The 21,529-nt window shown below is 43.0% G+C and overlaps 1 protein-coding gene and 1 long non-coding RNA gene across 2 annotated transcripts in view; one reads left to right on the forward strand and one right to left on the reverse strand.

Moving 5' to 3' along the window:
• Positions 1 to 2,660, reverse strand: part of LOC126354179 (uncharacterized) — a 52,826-nt gene extending 50,166 nt beyond the window's left edge. The window contains exon 1 of the long non-coding RNA XR_007565275.1: positions 2,429 to 2,660. This is a non-coding gene — a long non-coding RNA (uncharacterized LOC126354179). The remainder of the gene's footprint in view (positions 1 to 2,428) is intronic.
• Positions 2,661 to 2,699: 39 nt separating this feature from the next.
• LOC126354176 (bestrophin-2-like) overlaps positions 2,700 to 21,529 on the forward strand; it is a 441,938-nt gene continuing 423,108 nt past the window's right edge. Inside the window, exon 1 of the mRNA XM_050003615.1 lies at positions 2,700 to 3,288. Coding sequence (XP_049859572.1) covers positions 3,218 to 3,288 — 71 coding nt within the window. The 5' untranslated portion in view covers positions 2,700 to 3,217. The remainder of the gene's footprint in view (positions 3,289 to 21,529) is intronic.

Here is a 21,529-nt window from a genome sequence, read left to right on the forward strand (position 1 = left end):
ACTAAAAAGCACTGTATACATAACATTACAGTGGGGATCCAGAGTCAAATGATTGCTAATCAAGTAACAGTCCTCTCTGACCTCAGCACCATGAGACAGTGGTCTCGCGTGTGTGTGTGTGTGTGTGTGTGTGTGTGTGTGTGTGTGTGTGTGTGTGTGTGTGTGTGAGTGGTGTGTCATTATTCCATCATGGATTTTCCACTGTATGCTACATAAATTATATTTATGTTCTTGTCTTTAAATATAACCAAATACAGAATAAGCAATACCACAAATATTCTGTTGTGGATTAGTACTTTCTTCCGCTGGCCGCTTCAATTATGTGATGCTAAATTCTATCTACTTAGGTGCATCAATTCAATTTGTATGACTTCCAAACAATAATCTGTTATGCATACCACATCTGTAGGAGTACCTTTTGTTCTTACTGCTTCTACTATGTGTGTAGTCGCTTAGTAGCTCCATCTTTTGAGAACATTTACCATAAAAAGAACAAATGACAACATTTGGAAACACAGTGACTGGCCAGAAAATGCCTTGGTTACACACATTAGCCATGCAAGCAACATATTACTGGAAACATTATGGTGTCGACCATGCCATGTATGGTGAAATCAAGTGAGGGGTGAAGTATCAATAACACTCATGTCATGAACACAATGCTTCATCCACTGTTTCTTTTACTGCTCAGAGAGTGCCACCATTTTCACATTAGTGTGAGGAGCATTCTTAGTGGCGTGCTTTATCTAATGCTCAGTTGCATAGTTGAGATTATGGTCAAAACAGTTACATTCCCACAACACTCGGTACACAATCTTCATTAACAAGATCTTTTGCCAGAGAACCTAAACTGCAGGTGACAACACCAAGACCTATAATTGGCTTAAAAATAAGTTCACCAGACAAAATATTACTCATGTCCTTAAAACAGCATGCTGATTACTTTTGAGTGCTGTAGAATGTGTAGAACTTGAATCAGTTGGTAATGAAATCATCCACCAATAACAAATGTTCCGACAGTGATGTTGTGTTTATGTACCAGTTAGTCCTATCCTAACCAAAAGTGACAGGAATTGAGCAGCATCACACCTTTCATATCTAACAGGGATTGGTGCGCTGTCACTGAGCGCACATCCAGATTAACAAGTTTCCAAGAGAACATTGTGAAGGGAGCAGCTTGTAATGGACATTTTGCGCCTGATACCTAGAAAAATGCCATAGCTTACAGTGCCACATAAAGCTGACCATCTATAACAAGCCAAATAACACAGTATCTGACAAGAGACATGTAGTGCAGTTCAACAAGTCACAATTTTACATCTTTTCTACATGATTAATATACTTTGGACATTCCCACCTCCCAAGCTGAAAACAAGTTCCATTTAGTCTCATGAGACTAGATGAGTAACATCTTGATTAACAATAACATGTGGAGAAATTTAAATACAAAATGTAATAGTGACATCAAATCCAAATACTTGCAACAGTCTGGAAGTAGGCTAACACAAAATACTTGCAGTGTGAAATACTTACAGTGCCAATCAAAAAATGACAGTCTTCACGTAATTCTTAGGCACTTTCCTAGCACTGCACCTCTTTAATCACATAACTTGTGGTGTCACTTCAATAAACAGAAAGACAAAACTAACAATTACTGAACAGATATATTGTGGCTGCGTGTGATTTTTAGTGAGCTTGCTAGAGGCACGACAACGTAAGCTGCCTCACAAAACTGAGTTTGTTGACATATGGTATAAATCAAATTGTTCCACAGATTATTAAAAAGGACAATGGGCCATAGCCACAACTCTCATTCTAAAGTTGCTACCATCCTATAATAGGCCATGACTGAAAAAGAGAAAGTCATACCTGTCAGCTGCCGGAAACTGAACAGTAATGAGTGAAATGTAGGAGAAAAAGGATAGTCATTGGTGAAAACACATAAAGAATGTAATTCCTTTTCAATACATTAGTACTATAATGAAGTGCTGCTAACAGTTAATTATTAGGGAGATGCCACTTACATCAAACTACTGAAGTTCCAAATAAGCATAGTTTTACGAAAAATTCGTGTCGTAATACACGTAATGTGTGGCCATCACAACTTTGCTCAAGATCGATGTTTTCAATTCAAACTACTCTCTACTGAATGCCATATTCAATTGTACTATATGTCTAATAACAATAGCGGATTCGGTTTGCAAATTCTTAGCTACACAGAATTCTACATTAGCCAGTTTTTAAAAGACAAAAAAATATTGAAACTGTTCATTTTGTCTTACACTGTAAGCTGAATACTTTGGGGCTGTGTTCACAACGATATGGCACACACTTCGTTTACGTTTAGTTCTCTCTCTCTCTCTCTCTCTCTCTCTCTCTCTCTCTCTCTCTCTCTCTCTCCGGTTCTCACAATTCTGTAGATACTTACGTTGTATCCACATTCGTTCTACTTCGCCACACACCCTGTTTCATATGACACATCTAAAATCGGCAAAACGAAAATAATCGGAGAAAACCAAATAATTTGTACTACGAAATATTGTTCCAATAAGTTAATAAAAATTGCTGTGTTTCGCGTTTTATCCCCAACACTTAGCCACTGATAAAACACAACAACAGTGACGAAATGTTTACATGCGATCCACCAACGATAATTTCGGAAGCTCATTTACAAATATACGTAATTCTTCCACCGCGCGACAGATTGCGCCAGGCGCACCACGCTATGTTATCACTTCGGATAGAGCTCTTTGACCAAACTGTCCAGAGATGGTCGCTAGGTTAGTAAACCGGCAGACGCCGCCGGATGTGTTTGTGGTGTAATGTCGAAGTGTTTGACTAAGGACGCGTGGTGCATGTTAATGAATAGTGTTCGTGAAGGCGTCGTTGCACGTCCGCAGTCTGTGAAACAAATTCAAAAATTGTCAGTGACTATTTATTACAATATATTATCGTAAGATCGAAATCTTTGTTGGTACTGTTATTAAGCGCGTAAATAGGGAAGTGCGGCAGCATAAATTAATGTTACTTGCTCAGTTTAAAGCACTCTCCGTGTGACATTGTTGCTGTTCACGGCAATCACTGATTATTTTGCAGTAGCTACTTCTCGTACCGCTGTAGCAAGTGTTCGATGTACCAAAACTGCCTTTTTACTACTGTGTGACAGTACGCTACAAAGCCCCTATAACAATACGAAGATACCAGCCCTTCTGCTACAATGACAGTCACGTACACCGGAGAGGTAGCTACGTGTAGAGGTTTTGGCTGCTTTCTGAAGCTACTGTTACGGTAAGTAGATCGACATGTAGTTCATCGTACTTTAATCGCATGGTTTCCATTTTCGCATTGCGAAGTTCACCACCATATTTTTATCGGCGGATGCTGGAAAAAAAAAGTTCATTACACCAACCACACCATTGCCGTCAGCATGGTCAGCTGTCGTTAGGCGGTCAGGTTTGACAGCCGTTTTCCTCCGGGCGCTTCAAATGCATAAAGGATTCGAGATGCATTTCTACCTGATAACTGATCAGTAAACCACCAGAGGTCAATTAAAAACTAATATCAAAAGTCCATTGGCTTCTTAAGAAGGAAAAATAATCTGACACCCGAGATGTGTAAGTGTAGCTTGAAAGCAGTATTGTCTGTGGTCATAGGAAACATTGGATTTTATCATCATTTCCACGATTACTGGTATATATATATATATATATATATATATTATATATATATATATATATATATATATATATATATATATACCAGATGACTGCACATAGTCATCGGCGATTGTCATCATGATTACTTTTGACAATGGCATTTAATTCAGATGTCTTACCAGTTATATGAGTGTTACCGTGTTTCAAATCGTCAACAGGCTGCCTTTCCTTAGACCAAACCTCCCTCTCCTACGTTCCCTTGTGAACATGGACAGTTAACCAATATTTTATTCGGCTGGAGTTCGTGTGTGGGCACTCGTTTGCGTGATTTTGTTTATGTCCGATTAATCCCATTTTTGTGTGTAGAATTCGATGTAGGGTGAGAAGGTTAAATAATCATCCATGAAATTGGCAACACATGGCAAAGTGTAGGGTGGTGACTTGGACGCACGTGTAGAAACCAAACCCTTTCATGTAACATGTGTGTCACTAAAACTGTTGTGCGTGGAAGATGAAATATAGCTTAATTTTTGTAGCCCTGTCACCTGTGGTAGACGCGCCAGGCGATCAGTACATAAGCTTTGTGTACGGTATTCCAATATTGTTTTACAGTCATTAACTGTCGATGGAAAATTAAAGGAGAAGGGTTTGGTCAAAGTATTATTTGCCTCAACCATCGCATGGATGTGACTAGTATGACTGTAGCTCGAGTCTCCAACAATCTTTATTAAAATATTTAATTCTGTACGAAAGTGATTAGTCGTTTTCTATGTCGTCGTCTGTAGTAAGAAGGGAGCTGTAATTTCTGTTGGCAAAACTTCTCTCTTCAAATCAAGTAACGTGATTATTGTATAACGCCCTGTAGATATTACGGCAGCGTCAGCAGTGAATTAAAACACCCTTTCGCACATTACACCATCTTCATCGTCAGGAGTAAAACTGATTACTGTAAATAGCAGGCTTGCTGTCACTGAGTCATGTCGCCATGAAGAGAAGAGACTCTTGCGCCAAATAACGATGTATAGTTGGAGAATCCACGCCCACCTCCTACATGAGTTGAGTCATTGGTGTTGCAGCAGATACCGCCGTCCGAACTACCATTTGCATTGAATACGTGTTAAGACTTTCGTGCTTACAACACCGTATACACAGCTCTGTTGAGCGGTTAGTCGTAGTCACCATTAAGATTGTTCCCATTTATGTGAATTTCGGCAGCACATCAAGAAACTGGAGTGTGTAGGCAGGCGTCTACGCAAAGATCTTCATAACTAAATGCTGTTTTTGTATATTTACAGCCTCAGTTGACGCAATTGATATCAGAATCTTTTCATACAAATAGATCATCAGAAAAAAAGGGGAGCAATAGTAAAATACTACTAAACTAAAGTCAGCCTAACAGCCAATACACTGTTGAGTACTTCCATAGTAACGTTACTGTTAAGATGTACAGTATATTGACAACCTGTCAAAATATATAAGTAGTAACATCGGTCGATGAAGTTATCTCCAATGAAATATTATGTGAACAAAGCGACACAATTACCAACTGGGATCGTGACAAGATTCCAAAATGGTGCAAAGAATGATAACCTGCGTTAAATGTTTAGAAATGTAAACTGGCACTTCACAAAGCGCAAAAACACGTAGTGCCCTACGACTGCAGTATCAATGAGTCACAATTTGAATCTATGGATTCATGGAAATACCTGAATGTAAATAATCTGAGTGTGTACGAAATTCGATGATCACGTAGTCTCTCAAGCATAAGTAAAGCAGGTGGCAGATTTCAGTTCATCGACTATTGTATTTTGAGTCCATAAATTCTTTAGTGACGGCATTCTCCACTTTCGGCTGTTACATTGTTTTTATTGTCCTGTTGAAATTTCGGGCTATATGCCATTGTCAACCATAAAATGCGGCGTCATGCTACGGCTTGATGATGATGATGAAGTCCCATAGTCCGTGACGGAGCATAGGGGAACGATGCGGGATACCCGCACCGCCGTACTAGGCAAGGTCCTAGTGGAGGTGGTTTGCCATTGCCTTCCTCGGACCGTAATGGGGATGAATGATGATGAAGACGACGCAACAACACCCAGTCATCTCGAGGCCGGAAAAATCCCTGACCCCGCCGGGAATCGAACACGGGACCCCGTGTTCGGGAAGCGATAACGCTACCGCGAGACCACGAGCAGCAAAACATTTAAAAGTAATAACGGCCTCGTAGTCTCCCTTAATAGTAACAGAGCATGTGAATAATAAAAGTTCACGCACCATGCTACTCATGTTGATGATATGAGATGTTGATCCTGTTACAATCAAGGCGATGTCATTTTTAACCAGTTTCAGTGCCGTAACATTGCATCGAAGTTTTTGCTTGGCAGTGCCATATAGGCCGAAATTGCAATAACACAATAAAAACACTTACAGCCAAAAGAGGAAATGTCGTCATTTAACGAGTTCTTTGTCAGTCTTCAAGGGCATCGCTCCCAAACAAACGAGCGATCTCTCCTAGAGCGTTGCTCGCATGTGTGGGACCTATACCAAGTAGGGCTAATAAAGGACATGATACATTTGATTGACTCCATATGAAACTTAAACAAAGAAGGGTGGCATGAATGATCACAGGTCACGGAAATGCTGAAAAATCTGAAATGGCAGAGGCTATCTTGCAAAAGCCAACTTGCGAACTTTCTGGAACCAGTGTTAAACAAGGACTCTACATATCGTTGTGTGGGAACTGCGAAGACAAATGTTTCCGTGCATCTAATATTTAGGTACGTGGTGTTCTCGTGCTCCATACGTGAATGAAACGTTTTAGAAACTATAGTGTGTAGTAACAATGGGAAAGATCCTCTGTCAGCTGTGCCCTTTGTAGTGATTTGCTGCGGACAGAACTCGTATCGTAAATCACGTCAGTTGACTTTTTTAAAAACAGGATAAAAAAGGGAAATGGTAAAATACTAAGAAACTACAAAGTAAAACCGATTCTTATATACGGCCGAGAAACACTTAAATACGCTACATGCGAGGGTGACTGGAAATTTTGAAGCACCCCACGTAAGAGCGATAGATCGCAGCGATCCGTATTGAAAGACAAAGCCTACCAGAATCAGTGAATCACACAACAGCTTGAATCAGCGATCTGTGTGCCATGTAAAGTCATTTCCGTTGAGACGCTACAGGATGTGACGACAAACTTCATTGTTCGGAGGACGTGTTCAATTATGCACACAAATCATTTACGAGCTGCTCATTGTTCAGCGCCATCTGTTAGCAACTTTTCTAACTGTTTCGAAACATATGTGTAAAATTCTTCCAACTTTCACAACAAACGTTTCGTCTGTTGCACTCTTCTATATATTTTACTTTTCGTGTACGTTATTTCGAAACCAGGAACTCTTTCGCCGAACACCCTGTATGTTTGTCCTGATGAGCAACTGGTAGGACAGAATCGGTCTGTCAGAAAGTGCTATTTGAGCATTCCGAAGTGTATCTGAACGCCAGTAAAGTTCTTCTGGGTTTGAGGCCGCATTGTCATCTGTAAAACTCCGACGTTTCGGCGACTGTTGCAAGACTCCTTCTCAGGGTGTATTGCTAACTGCTGAATGAAATGGCTGGGTCTATACCCATGATGTGTGTGAAGAGCCAGCGTCCTTGAAAGACGCTCTGTCTTACGAAATGATCCTTGGTGGTGCGGATTCGGGGGTTATGCGGTATTGGCTAGGGGTTGGTTTTCCCCTGGGTAGATCTATGATTATGTAATTTTTATGTTTGCGTATGAGTACTTATGACTATCGCCTGAACTGGCGATGGATGGTAGTGACTGGTGCGCTCTGGTCATGGTCGTCATCCCTTCCCAGAGAGTTGATGAGTTGGTGTGGTGATGCGTTGGATGATTCATAGAATTTTAATGATTTTTGCTTTATGAGATGGTAGAATGTGGGCTGTTCTAACATTGTTCTAATCTCCTCGTTGCTCGAGAACCACGGAGCGTCCGCAACGATTCGGAAGGCTTTGTTTTGGATAATTTCCAACTGTTTGAGATTGGTGCCTGCTGCCATGCTCCACGCTTCTGATCCGTAGAGTATGGCTGGCAGGATGACGGTTTTCCAGAGTTTGTTAGGTACTGTAAGTCCCCTGCCTTTCAGGAGTGGATATAACTGAAAGAGCCGGGCGGAGCCCTTGTTTCTAGCCTCTCTAATGTGATGGGTGAATGTTAGATTTTTATCCAGTTTTAGCCCTAGGTAGGTAACTCCTTCTTTCCAGGGTAGTACCTAGTCGTTGTGTGTGATGTTCACTATGGGGCGTTTGATTTTGTGGCTGAATAAGATAGTCTGGGATTTGTATGCATTGATCTTTATTTTCCACAGATTGCACCACTTTGTCACTTGTCTAGGTGGCCTTGTAGACTTTAGGTTAGATAGTTTGTTTCTGCCACTGTGGTATACTGCATTGTCATCGCACTAATTTGGATACTTATATACTATGGAGGAGTGCAAGTCGTTGGATGTGAGGGTGGTGAGGAAGGGTGTTAGTTCATTTTATTGGTCTTTACATTGCGTGCTGTCATTGGTGGAAATGGGCATTTTCCATTGGAGCTTCCTTTACTGCTTGCCATTGGTGGAAATCGGCAAATAGGAGACTGAGCGGCGACTACAGCGTTGCGTTGTTTACTAACTGCTTAGTATCGGCTAGGCCGCGTCAACGCTCCGTGTACCCTCCACCGCTGTGGCGTACCGCGCGCTTGTTGCTCTGCGAGAGCTGTCCTTCCGCAAAGCTGTCACAGCTCGCCCGTCTTCTCTATTCATATTGTGGGTCGCTTAGCTATTTCTATAGCCTTTCTAATCTTCCTTCTCAAACTAAACGGCTGTGTCGCCAGTACGAGGGCCTCTCGAAATTCGATCTCCATCCTACTGTTCCTGATCATCGGCCACCGCTGATTTGTTGTATTGTTTGAGACGTGTAAATCTCTCGCGTTCATTTGACCTTGTGCTTATTGGACTCCCAGTCTCACCTACATACACCAGTCCACATTCGCACTCGATTCCATAAACTTCGGTGGCATGAAACTTGTCAATTGTATCTTTCGTTGAGCCCAGAATGTCTTTTATTTTGTTGTTACCACGAAAAATCGGCTTAATGCCTGCCGGCGGAGAATTTTGCCCAAACGTTCAGTAACCCCTTGTACATATGGTAACACGACAGTGTTCTGTGCTTCGTTCTGCATTTCCCTGTTGCCCTCCTCCTTCGGCGCCATGGTTTTGTGTATCATCCTCATGTCGTAGCCATTAGCTCCAAAAATGGACCAGAGGTTCTGTAGTTCAGCTTGCAGGTTGTGTTCATCACTGATCCTGTAGGCTCTCGTAGTTAAAGTTTGCAAGGCCGAATTCTTTTGCGTAGGATGGTGGTGGGAGGATGCATGCAAGTACCTGTGCGTGTTGGTGGGCTTCCTATAAACTCTTGTATCCAAGTTTCCCCTCTGGCTTACGGTAAACTTCCACGTCAAGAAAAGCCAATACCCCGTTCTTTTCTATCTCCATGGTAAAGTGAACTATGCTGTGCTGGCCACACGGAGAAGAAGAGCTTCAGAACTTTCACGAACATCTCAACCAGCAGCACAGCAAAAGTTTCTCTTCCAAATTATGCGAGCTCTGTATGAAGCAAGGAATTTGAGAACCACGGACTCGTCCATTGCAATTCTTAGACAGTCGTCTGAACACAAGGGATTTTCCGAGAGTCGTCTGAATACAAGGGGAAGACTCAAACACCATCTTTTGTAAATACTTTGACAACAAACTAAGTTTTGCGAGAAATCCTTTGATTTTGCCCTTAGCTACTATAATGTTTTCTTTTTTCCCTTGGAGGCCCTTGTTTAAAATATTTAGGCGGTTAAGAAGATACGCGAGAAATGCTAATTTTAATAGCCAAAAAGGGTCACAAAAGTAACTCGCATATCCAGATTTAGAATCTTGTAAGAACGTTATCAATTCACCTTTTAGTTCCAGAACTCGTGTTAATATCTTTCCTCTGTGTGATAAAGGAGATTTTGATGGAACGAACCCATGTCTTCACAAATGATCCTAAACAGTCGAGTTTGCAACGCTTTACCTTTAATAGAGTTTAAACTTTGATCACCTCTTTAAGCACATCATTTAAATCAGAAGTTAAAATCGTGGCTGCAAGAGCTTGTCGATGAAGAAGACAGGATGTCCACGAAAAATTTCTCGACTTGCCCACTTTTACTGTCAGCCATAGCTTTAGCACCATCACTACAACTGACGATACTTATTGTCCACTCTCATAGTTGCGAGTGCTTTCTAAAAACATATCATACAAAAAATGGTCAGTAGTGTTCGCAGTGAGTGCTTTGCAAAATAAAATGTCTTCCATGATAATTCCATCTGCGTCAAACCGCATAAGTACTATAAATTGAGCACAGTCTGAAACACCATTAGATTCATCAAACTGCAGAGAAAAATGTGGGTTCTTCTTTAATTTTTCGACTAACTGTCCTCAAATGTCACCGCCCATATCGTTTATTCTGCGTTAAATGGTATTATCAGAAAATGGTATGCTTTTTAGCTTGTTTACCTTTTGCGTACCTAACATATCCAGGGCTGCTGGCAAAATAAGATTCTCTACATCTGTTTGCGGCTTCCCTGCTTTAGCGACTCGGTAGCTAGCTAGTAATGCTTCCTCGTTGATGCTGGATTCCTAAAATCAGATAAAAATATCGTTAAAGCAGAAAAAGGAATAAAAAATTGGAAACATTAATATTAGTTTAAATAAACAAATAACATTATTATTTTATTACCCAAATCATAGTAGTTTGCTGCTGGTTAAATGTTTTCAGTTTCCTTTCGAAAAGTCCAACGGTTTATCAGCTTCCTTGGAATGTTTGGTTGAGAGGTACGCAAAAGCTTTGATGGTTTCATACTCTCACGTGACAGTACTTCACCGCAAATTACACATTGAGGTTTATTGTTCATGACAGTAAAATCCATACTTCAGGTAACTGTCGTCATAGAGTGGTTTTTTTAAATCGCTTCCGCCACTGCCACGTGGAGGGCTTCACAGATCTTTTAAGAAACTTGTCCATTTTATGCTTGCTCAGAGCGAAGCGCGAAGACAATAATCACGTCCGTACTTGCTGGCGTACTCGGACAACTGATTGTAATGACCGAAAACGCGCAACTGTAACCTCGCTGACCCCTTCTCACCCCCACTCCTCTACCGCGGCAAAGAATATAATTATAGCTCTCCCCACAGAGCACTGCAGCCTCTTTTCATTTTGCATTTGATATCGCGATCAGTATACTATCAATAAAAAGAATATTAAATACATTGCTTTTGAAATCACTGACGTAGTTTTATTATGCTTCTGGGTCGCCAGAATAGTTTTACTTGGAAAGGGGTCGCGTATTCAAAAAGATTGAAAAATACTGGAGTAAAGTAAGAGAGTAAGGTGAGATCTTTGAGTTATGAGTTTTAAGTGTCGAATTCTTTGGATTACCTGCACAGCGAAGAATATATGGAGTTGGAGGAAGAGAAGAACATTCCAAGAAAGAGGGTTGTAATGGAGAGAAGAGACCCATTTCTGATGTATAGCGACAGTGATTGGAAAGAGCTGTTTGGGTTTCGTAAGGAATCTTTTGAGTTGTTGCTTGGTATGCTGGAGCCGTTACTGGAGCATAATTCTGATAGGAACCGTACTCTGTCTCCTAGGCTGCAACTTCTTTGCTGACTGCGGATCTTTCTCACAGGTACTTACCAAATTATAGCAAGGGATCTCATAAATATCCATCGTACTACTACTAGAAGAGCTTTAAACAATTCGATAAAAAGTTTAATTGCCTTAAAGCCACTGTATGTGTCCATGCCAGAGAGCCAAGAAAATATATCAAAGAACAAAAGGGAATTCTATCGAACTTGTGGATTCCCAAATGTCATACGGGCCATAGGTGGTGTATATATACTCATACTTTGTCCTTCCAAAGTCTCACTAAAACAACGCGACTTAAACGAAACACGTGTGAGAATGTCATTGTGGCTGCTGTGTAGGTGAATGACATCGAACAATATACATTTCAGCCAGAAGCAAATGCTGCAGTCCAAGCTGTCAGAAGGTCTGTTGTACTTAATTAAAATTGTACGTAGTTTGCTAGTAAAATTAGAAGTCAGTGTAAAGATTTTTCCTTCTTAAATGAATAAATAAGCCACCGCATTGTCACTACTGCAGTTAAAAGTGATTCATTTTATTTATGTGTAATTTTATAGTTATGCTCTTTTTTCTTTCTTTTTTTCCTTTGCTAGGGGATTAACATTCTCATTTTATTTCTTAATTGAGATACAAAATCATACAATGTACCTATTTCTAAACAAAAAAAATTATAATATTTCAAATTCAGATAAATATTGGAATTGGTATTAACAGAGATTACTACCGATGCTGAAATAGTAAACACAAATATTATTCCATACAAGAAACAAGAATATATTAACCATTTGAAAAAATATCAAGGAAATAAAAGATGTTTTATACTTGTTAATACTGTATCATTGATTCACGAAAACCCAAATTTGTCGTGCACATTGGCTGAAGAACTCCAACCTGACGTTTGCTCCGTTACTTTTTTGAGCTTAGTCATAATTTCCATTTTAAGGTTATGCTCTTCTTCCGTGATTTCTCTTTGTCTTTCTATTAATAACATTTTTGCACTGTATTCCTCTCGTATTAAAAACATTTTTAAGGACTGAAGCTGGTCTGCTTTACAACCGATGTTCTTTGCCGCTTTTGCTGGAAGCATCTTCTGTTAAGATCCCACCAGAGAATGCAGGCCGAGTTTTATGACCTTCAGTAGTTTCATTGCTACCTTCGGAGCAATTATCATCACCAAAGTTTCTTGAAAGTATCACATTATCTTCAGGTGTGTCATTGTCGTTAACTCCTCGAAAACGTGTGGGGTCATATCAACAACCATTTGGCTTATATCGTCGATTTTTGTCTCACCTACTCCACCGCCAGTCTGAAATTGTTCTCGATTACATTTAGCTTGCATTTTATTGGCTTTCGCTTTCATGTCCTTCCAAATTCCTTTAAGCTGCTCTTGTGATCTTTGTTATGAGCTTCTGAGTTGTATTCAACGTGTAATTTTTTCCAAGCATCCTTTTTCCTTTTTAGCATGTTGACCTCGTGCTTTTTAGCTTCAATAGTAGTTATCTACTTTTTCATTATTTCAGAAAACCGCTCTTTTTCATTTTGTGGTATGTTTTTGAACGTTTCTTGGCTACCTCCATATTGCTTCTAGCTCGTATCTCAAACTGGCGATTAAATTAGTTGGACGTTGGTAGCTGTAGACGGCGGGGCTAACGGTAGATCCATTCATTAAAACACGTTCCTTTTCATAATACACAGATCTTATCATTAATTAGTACAATAGCATTTATCTTTACCAGTTTTAATAATTCAATTTAATAACCCTTTCTAGTTTCTGAATTATATCGATGAATTACGCAAAAAGTGATGCAATAATGTCTGCAGACTATCAATATATTCCCAGAGGGAACGTAATGCACGTGCCAGCAGTGTGCAGAAATGGCTTACTTCTTTAGTAAAAAGGCGTTACCACTTCAGTTACAAGTAAAGAAGTAAACAGAAATTGTGCTCTCCAGCAGTTACTAAAAAAGTATATTATTACAGAAGTAATCTACTAAAATAGTCCAGACTAAAGAAGAAAGGGTTACTACAAGAATAATTTATACTACTTTGGTGCTCGCTACCCTTAGGAAAATATGTGAAGCTTTGAAAACGAATAAATCATTCATAGTCCTGTATCTACGCAGAGCAGAGACGATTAGGAAATTATTCTAGTGACAATATGGGATGTAATGCGAAAATCCACTGCCATAGGCGAGTCTGAGAAAGAGCAAATTGGTCTGCCTGGCGTATGGGAATGAATACGTCGGAAACGGCGAAGGAGGTTGGCTGTTCTCGTGCTGCAGTCGTGAGCATCTATGGGGAAGCGGTTGAAGCAGGGTGAAACCAGGAGGAGGTGACGAGGTGTTGGACGTCCGCGCCTCATCGTAAAAGGTGGATGTAGGAGGCCTACCCGCTCTGTAAAACAGGACAGGCGACGATCTGTGAGAGATCTGACGACAGAGATCAATGCCGGTGCGAGGACAAATACCCCGGAGTGCGCCGTTCAGTGTGCAGTGTTGAACATGGGGCTCCGAGCCCGACAACCCCATCGTGTTCCCATGTGGCCGCAACGACATCGTCAGTTACCACTGCAGTGGACACGGGATCATCGAGACTGTACCGTGGATCAGTGGAAATGTATCGTCTGGTCAGATGAAATACATTTCGTGTCATTCCAGCTCGATGTCGTGTCCAGATGCGCCGTCATCCATGAGAACTGGTAGGGCTCCTGCACTTAACTTAGGGTCCACTTACCCGACTAATAAATACACGAAACCCTTCTTTGCCAAATTTACCTTTATTGTAATTGTAATTAACATGGAAGTCATAAAAACACCAAACTTGGAGACAAAATGTACGCATCTAAAGGCTACGTAAAAAAGGAATAAAATCACTTAAATTTGTTTTCACAAGAGGAGTATACAACGTCCCAATTCGGACCTCGCTAACACATTTTACTGACATTAAATATAACAAGATAAATAATCATACATGTGACGAGAACAAATGGATAACACTATCAATCTTTACACATGAGAATACGACTATATCCACGAAGGTTCGCGCCCTGGCAAGGGAGATACTTAACTTCAACAAATAAGGTGATTACAGTAAGCCCTAATTCCACTCGACAAACGTAGTAACGATATAAGAGAGACGAATGTACTGAAGGAGGATAGCCGGATGTACCGTAGTAAAAAGAGCTACTATTAACCACGTCAGGACGCGACCCCTGTGACCCCGTCAGTTTCAGCTACGTGCAAGCTTCTTAGAAACAATTAACATGAAAAGGCACAACGCGTAACACACTAATAAAATACAAACGACTACTTCACAGAACTAGCTCCTCTTCACACAAAGCAAACAGCAGAAAATTAATAACACTTAAAATACTTCTAACCTATAACAAACTAAGGTACAACGTAATAACATGGTTCAAATGGCTCTAAGCACTAAGGGACTTAATATCTGAGGTCATCAGTCCCCTAGAACTTAGAACTACTTAAACCTAACTATCCTAAGGACATGACACACATCCATGCCCGAGGCAGGATTCGAACCCGCGACCGTAGCGTCGCGCGGTTCCAGACTGAAGCGCCTCGAACCGCTCGACCACAACGGCCCTCACAACGTAATAGAATATCGTCTTGAGCTCATAGAATACTCAGTTTGACTTGCCTGTTTATAGGTCTTACAACTCAACAGTGTCAACTTAAGCAAACCCGCGAATACAAAACTCGAAATATGGCAGGAATAATGATCGAAGCCACTGACAATGCTAGGCTGCCACACAGAGGAGACAATAATAATTTACAGCGGCACACAACCGACCTTGCATCTCCAATTTAGTATAATCAGAATAAACAATTTGGTGTATAATAATTATTTACAGTACCATGACAACCTCCGAATAACACTTATTACCCAAGGTAGGTGCTGGTATCGAAAGGCATCTTTAGTAATTCACAGTTCGAGTGTATTCACTTATTGGAAGGGTTTCAGTTTTACATCCCTTTCCACGCAGCTTTCTGTTGACACACTTCAATAACTTCTACAACTAAAGAAGGGCATATAAATGGACATATAACTGATACAGATTCAAGCACAATAAAACAGTACCTTAGTATGGCGCAAATGGCTTCATTTGCTCTACACGCGGGACATCTTCACCATTCAGTAATTCCGAAATACACTCCTGGAAATTGAAATAAGAACACCGTGAATTCATTGTCCCAGGAAGGGGAAACTTTATTGACACATTCCTGGGGTCAGATACATCACATGATCACACTGACAGAACCACAGGCACATACACACAGGCAACAGAGCATGCACAATGTCGGCACTAGTACAGTGTATATCCACCTTTCGCAGCAATGCAGGCTGCTATTCTCCCATGGAGACGATCGTAGAGATGCTGGATGTAGTCCTGTGGAACGGCTTGCCATGCCATTTCCACCTGGCGCCTCAGTTGGACCAGCGTTCGTGCTGGACGTACAGACCGCGTGAGACGACGCTTCATCCAGTCCCAAACATGCTCAATGGGGGACAGATCCGGAGATCTTGCTGGCCAGGGTAGTTGACTTACACCTTCTAGAGCACGTTGGGTGGCACGGGATACATGCGGACGTGCATTGTCCTGTTGGAACAGCAAGTTCCCTTGCCGGTCTAGGAATGGTAGAACGATGGGTTCGATGACGGTTTGGATGTACCGTGCACTATTCAGTGTCCCCTCGACGATCACCAGAGGTGTACGGTCAGTGTAGGAGATCGCTCCCCACACCATGATGCCGGGTGTTGGCCCTGTGTGCCTCGGTCGTATGCAGTCCTGATTATGGCGCTCACCTGCACGGCGCCAAACACGCATACGACCATCATTGGCACCAAGGCAGAAGCGACTCTCATCGCTGAAGACGACACGTCTCCATTCGTCCCTCCATTCACGCCTGTCGCGACACCACTGGAGGCGGGCTGCACGATGTTGGGGCGTGAGCGGAAGACGGCCTAACGGTGTGCGGGACCGTAGCCCAGCTTCATGGAGACGGTTGCGAATGGTCCTCGCCGATACCCCAGGAGCATCAGTGTCCCTAATTTGCTGGGAAGTGGCGGTGCGGTCCCCTACGGCACTGCGTAGGATCCTACAGTCTTGGCGTGCATCCGTGCATCGCTGTGGTCCGGTCCCAGGTCGACGGGCACGTGCACCTTCCGCCGACCACTGGCGACAACATCGATGTACTGTGGAGACCTCACGCCCCACGTGTTGAGCAATTCGGCGGTACGTCCACCCGGCCTCCCGCATGCCCACTATACGCCCTCGCTCAAAGTCCGTCAACTGCACATACGGTTCACGTCCACGCTGTCGCGGCATGCTACCAGTGTTAAAGACTGCGATGGAGCTCCGTATGCCACGGCAAACTGGCTGACACTGACGGCGGCGGTGCACAAATCTGCGCAGCTAGCGCCATTCGACGGCCAACACCGCGGTTCCTGGTGTGTCCGCTGTGCCGTGCGTGTGATCATTGCTTGTACAGCCCTCTCGCAGTGTCCGGAGCAAGTATGGTCTGACACACCGGTGTCAATGTGTTCTTTTTTCCATTTCCAGGAGTGTATGTTCAACAGCGCGTAAGAGCAAGACGTCGCCGTGGTATCAGCTATTTACTTCACATAATTTACTGCACAGACACAAGGCAGACGAAGCGTTTTCACATGCAACAGCGGCAAGCATCACGCATTTCCTCCGTCAGGCCATAGACACATCTGAATTTCAGTGGCCAGTAACAAGAACCTATACGTGCCCTCGCAGCAGAAAAATCCCAAAACACAACAGTGCCCCACCGCGATACCAAACCCGAGGTCCCATCAAGTCTGCCGGGATCTCTCGCTGACCCTGCCCGTAGCGTACAGGTATCTTACCACAGGCCTCACTGTAAACGTCAACAAGCCACCTCCGACGCTCGAATATCCACTCCGCTGTCTCTTTTCTCTGCCGTTAACCACCTGACCACCGGCCTGAATCGCGGAAGGCAAAGGTGGTGAGCCTATAATCGATGGCAGCGATGCCGTTCGAGAACACTGGCGCCAGCCGCGCCACGGCTCAAGAACCACTGCGCGAAACTTGCAGCGCTCCATGGAAGCAGGCCGGTGGAACAGTGCTGTGCTATGTTGAACTTTCTCCTTGGCTTCCACGTCACCTGTGGTAGTAAACGAAGGCACTGTGACACAGAAACATTATTCTGGACCACCTGCTTCTATTCATTCTTCTTGTCTCCCACAGCCGCAATGGCATTTTCATCAGGATAACTTGACGTTTCAGGAGGCTAGAATCGTGCTACAGTGATGTGAGGAACGTGATAGTGAACTCGGGTTGATGTCCTGGCCACCAAATTCACCCGCTGGAACACATTTTGGGGCGGTATCGGGCGGTTGTTCCACGCCTACAAACCGTCGGCCCGTAACTTATGGAAATTGCGTTTCTCATGCATAGATATCTGACGCCACATACACTAATGGCCATTAAAACAGCTACACCAAGAAGAAATGCAGATGATAAACGGGTATTCGTTGGACAAATATATTCTACTACAACTGACATGTGATTACATTTTCACGCAATTTGGGTGCATAGATCCTGAGAAATCAGTACGGAGAACAACCACCTCTGGTCGTAATAACGGCCTTGATACGCCTGGGCAATGAGTCAAACAGAGCTCGCATAGCGTGTACAGGTACAGCTGGCCATGCAGCTTCAACACGATACCACAGTTCATCAAGAGTAGTGACTGGCGTATTGTGACAAGCCAGTTGCTCGGCCACCATTGACTAGGCGTTTTCAGTTGGTGAGAGATCTGGAGAATGTGCTGGCCAGGGCAGCAGTCGAACATTTTCTGTATCCAGAAAGGCCAGTACAGGACTTGCAACCTGCGGTCGTGTATTATCCTATTGAAATGTTGGGTTTCCCAGGGATCGAATGAAGGGTAGAGCCACGGGTGGTAGCACATCTGAAATGTAACGTCCACTGTTCAAAGTGCCGTAAATACGAACAAGAGGGAGGTGACGGAGACATGTAACCAATGGCACTCCATACCATCACGCCGGGTGATACGCCAGTGTGGCAATGACGAATACACGCTTCCAATGTGCGTTCACCGCGATGTCACCAAACACGGATGCGACCATCATGATGCTGTAAACAGAAACTGGATTCATCCGAAAAATGACATTTGCCATTCGTGCACCCAGGTTCGTCTTTGAGTACACCGTCGCGGGCGCCGCTGTCTGTGATGCAGCGTCAAGTGTAACCGCAGCCATGGTCTCCGAGCTGATAGTCCATGCTGCTGCAAACGTCGCCAAACTGTCCGTGCAGATGGTTGTTGTCTTGAAAACGTCCCCATGTGTTGACTTACGGATCGAGACGTGATTGCACGATCCGTTACAGCCATGCGGATTAGATGCCTGTCATCTCGACTGCTAGTGTTTCTAGGCCGTTGGGATCCAGCACAGCGTTCCGTATTACCCTCCTGAACCCACCGATTCCATATTCTACTAACAGTTATTGGATCTCGACCAACGCGAGCAGCAATGTTGCGATACTATAAACTGCAATCGCGATAGGGTACAATCCGACCTTTATCAAAGTGGGAAACGTGATGGAACGCATTTCTCTCGCCGGCCGGAGTGGCCTGCAGTTCTAGGTGCTACAGTTTGGAGCCGAGCGACCGCTACTGTCTCAGGTTCGAATCCTGCCTCGGGCATGGATGTGTGTGATGTCCTTAGGTTAGCTAAGTTTAATTAGTTCTAAGTTCTAGGCGACTGGTGACCTCAGAAGTTAAGTCGCATAGTGCTCAGAGCCATTTCAATGTATTTCTCCTTTTTTAACGAGGCATCATAAGAACGTTACACCTGGCGTTGCCGCTCAACTGCTGTTTGTGTATGAGAAATCGGTTTGGAAACTGTCCTCATTTTAGCACGTTGTAGGTGTCGCCACCGGCGCCAGCCTTGCGTGAATGCTCTGAAAAGCTAATCATTTGCATATCACAGCGTCTTCTTTCTGTCGGTTAAATTTCGCGTCTGTAACACGTCATCTTCGTGGTTTGCAATTTTAATGGCCAGTAGTGTACTTCCGGAAACCTTGCTAGTCTTGGATAATTTGGTCATTCATTCAAAAGAGATTAGCAGTAGTAATCGTACCGCATTTGTGAATCGCTGACATGTTTGGGATACACTATGAGGGACTGCCGAAGCAGGAACGGTGCAAACGACTTCGCACCCCGTGTTCCCCAGTCTCTGGCACCGTCGGTTCTCCAGCCACCGGGATTCTTGCATAAGGTGGAGGCATGAAACGTACGCGAAACACAGTATGTAGCGCACTCCTCAGTGGCCTGCAGCAGTCGCGAGATTCACACTTGACCACGTGCAAGTACAAAATTAAATTTCGGTATGAATTCGAGATTTATAGAGGTGCATTTAACAGGCGTTTTATCATGAACAACATATAAATACCTGCAGCAAATACTGACTTTTTCTGATATGGTTTGCGTACCATTGTTTATGGTGCAAAATATAGATAGGCAGTCTTCCGCTTTATGTATTCAGCAACGAGTTTGTGCCTGACGATTAATACCGAGCTCCATGTTTCGCCCAGAATCTCACCTGCCCTCTGCAAATTCTACATCTGCATACGTATTCCGCAAGCCACTGTATGGTGCGTGGCGGAGGGTACCATGTACGACTACATTTCTCCCAATACACCGAAGTCGATCACTCGCCTTGCCTACCACGAACCACACACGCTCGTTCCATTTCACATCGCTTTGGAACGTTACGCCCAGATATTTAAAAGACGTGACTGTCTCAAGCAGGACATTAGTAATGCTGTATGCGAACATTAGGTGTTTGTTTTTCCTGCTCATCCACATTAAGTTTTCTACATTTAGAGCCAGCTGCCATCACATCAACTAGAAATTTTGTCTAAGTTATCTTGTACCATATTGCAGTCACTTATCTTTGACACCTTCCAGTTAGAGGTATTCGCGAATACGGATATCCGCGGTATTTGTTACTTGGCGGACAAAATTGCGACCGGCGCGGATATCCACGGGTCATGTGCGGATAATGAGCAAGGCATCTGCCCAGTACGTATATTGTAATGTTAGTTGAAAACTTCAAGTCTGTTGACATTCTTGAAATCTTGCAGGGCCCGGGTAGAGCGGATGTCTGTTGTCCTCGGCCCCTGGCTACGACCGACGTAGCTGTACCCAAGAGACCTGCGCCTAATCCGTTTCCGCGACCGTGTCTTTTGTGTGGCCTTTGAAGTGCTCTCTGGGTGGCAAACCTGCCCACTGTCTGCCAGACAGGTGCCCGTTGCAATTTTCCGCGCCTTCAGTTAGCGCTTTGTAGTGCCAAGTGACAACGTGCATCGTAGCAAATATCAGTGAGAGTTCTTTCTTCAAATGAACACCATATCGATGGATACAATTTCGTGTAAGGTGAAAAAAGATGATTTTACATTAGTGAAGGAAAAAAAATTGAAATCGCCAATTTGGAAAAGAAAAAAAACGGATACGTATTTGATGGCAACGAAAAGATAAAAGATATAGTGGCCTGTTTTGCATGTAAAAAAAGTATATTCCTACATTGGACACAGAAGTGGATCTTCAAATTTGCTAAAACATTCGTGTGAGGCTGGACAAAGTAGCATAATTACTTATTTTAATACCAAGAGAGACGTGAAAGTTCCTGAAGTTCCGCCAAATTTGAAAACAGCCGCGACAGAAAAACTCATCAGTCTTGTCAGCAAAGACATTTTACCATTCGAAGTTGCATGTGGATCTGGGTTTCTCGAGACGGTACTGTTTCTTAAGATGTGGGGGCCAAGTACGGTGCAGTGAGTGCTAAGGAACTGCTACCTCATCCAACCACCAATCCACAAATTTGAAGGAAACGGCCGATCGTCTGCGTAAAACTGTCTCTCCAGAAGTGAAGAATATATTCAGAGATATAGGTGAAGCACTAACTGTCGATTTATGGACTGATTCGTACCGTAAAATAAACTATATGGGAGTGACTGCACATTATGTTCATTATGAAGTGAAACTTGAGGATCGAGTGTTGTGTACCAGAAATTTTGAGAGTGATATTAAAAAAAGAGGAGAAAACATTAAACTTGAATTAA

The sequence above is a fragment of the Schistocerca gregaria genome, chromosome 3, assembly GCF_023897955.1.
Source record: "Schistocerca gregaria isolate iqSchGreg1 chromosome 3, iqSchGreg1.2, whole genome shotgun sequence".
NCBI classification, from domain to species: Eukaryota; Metazoa; Arthropoda; class Insecta; order Orthoptera; family Acrididae; genus Schistocerca; species Schistocerca gregaria.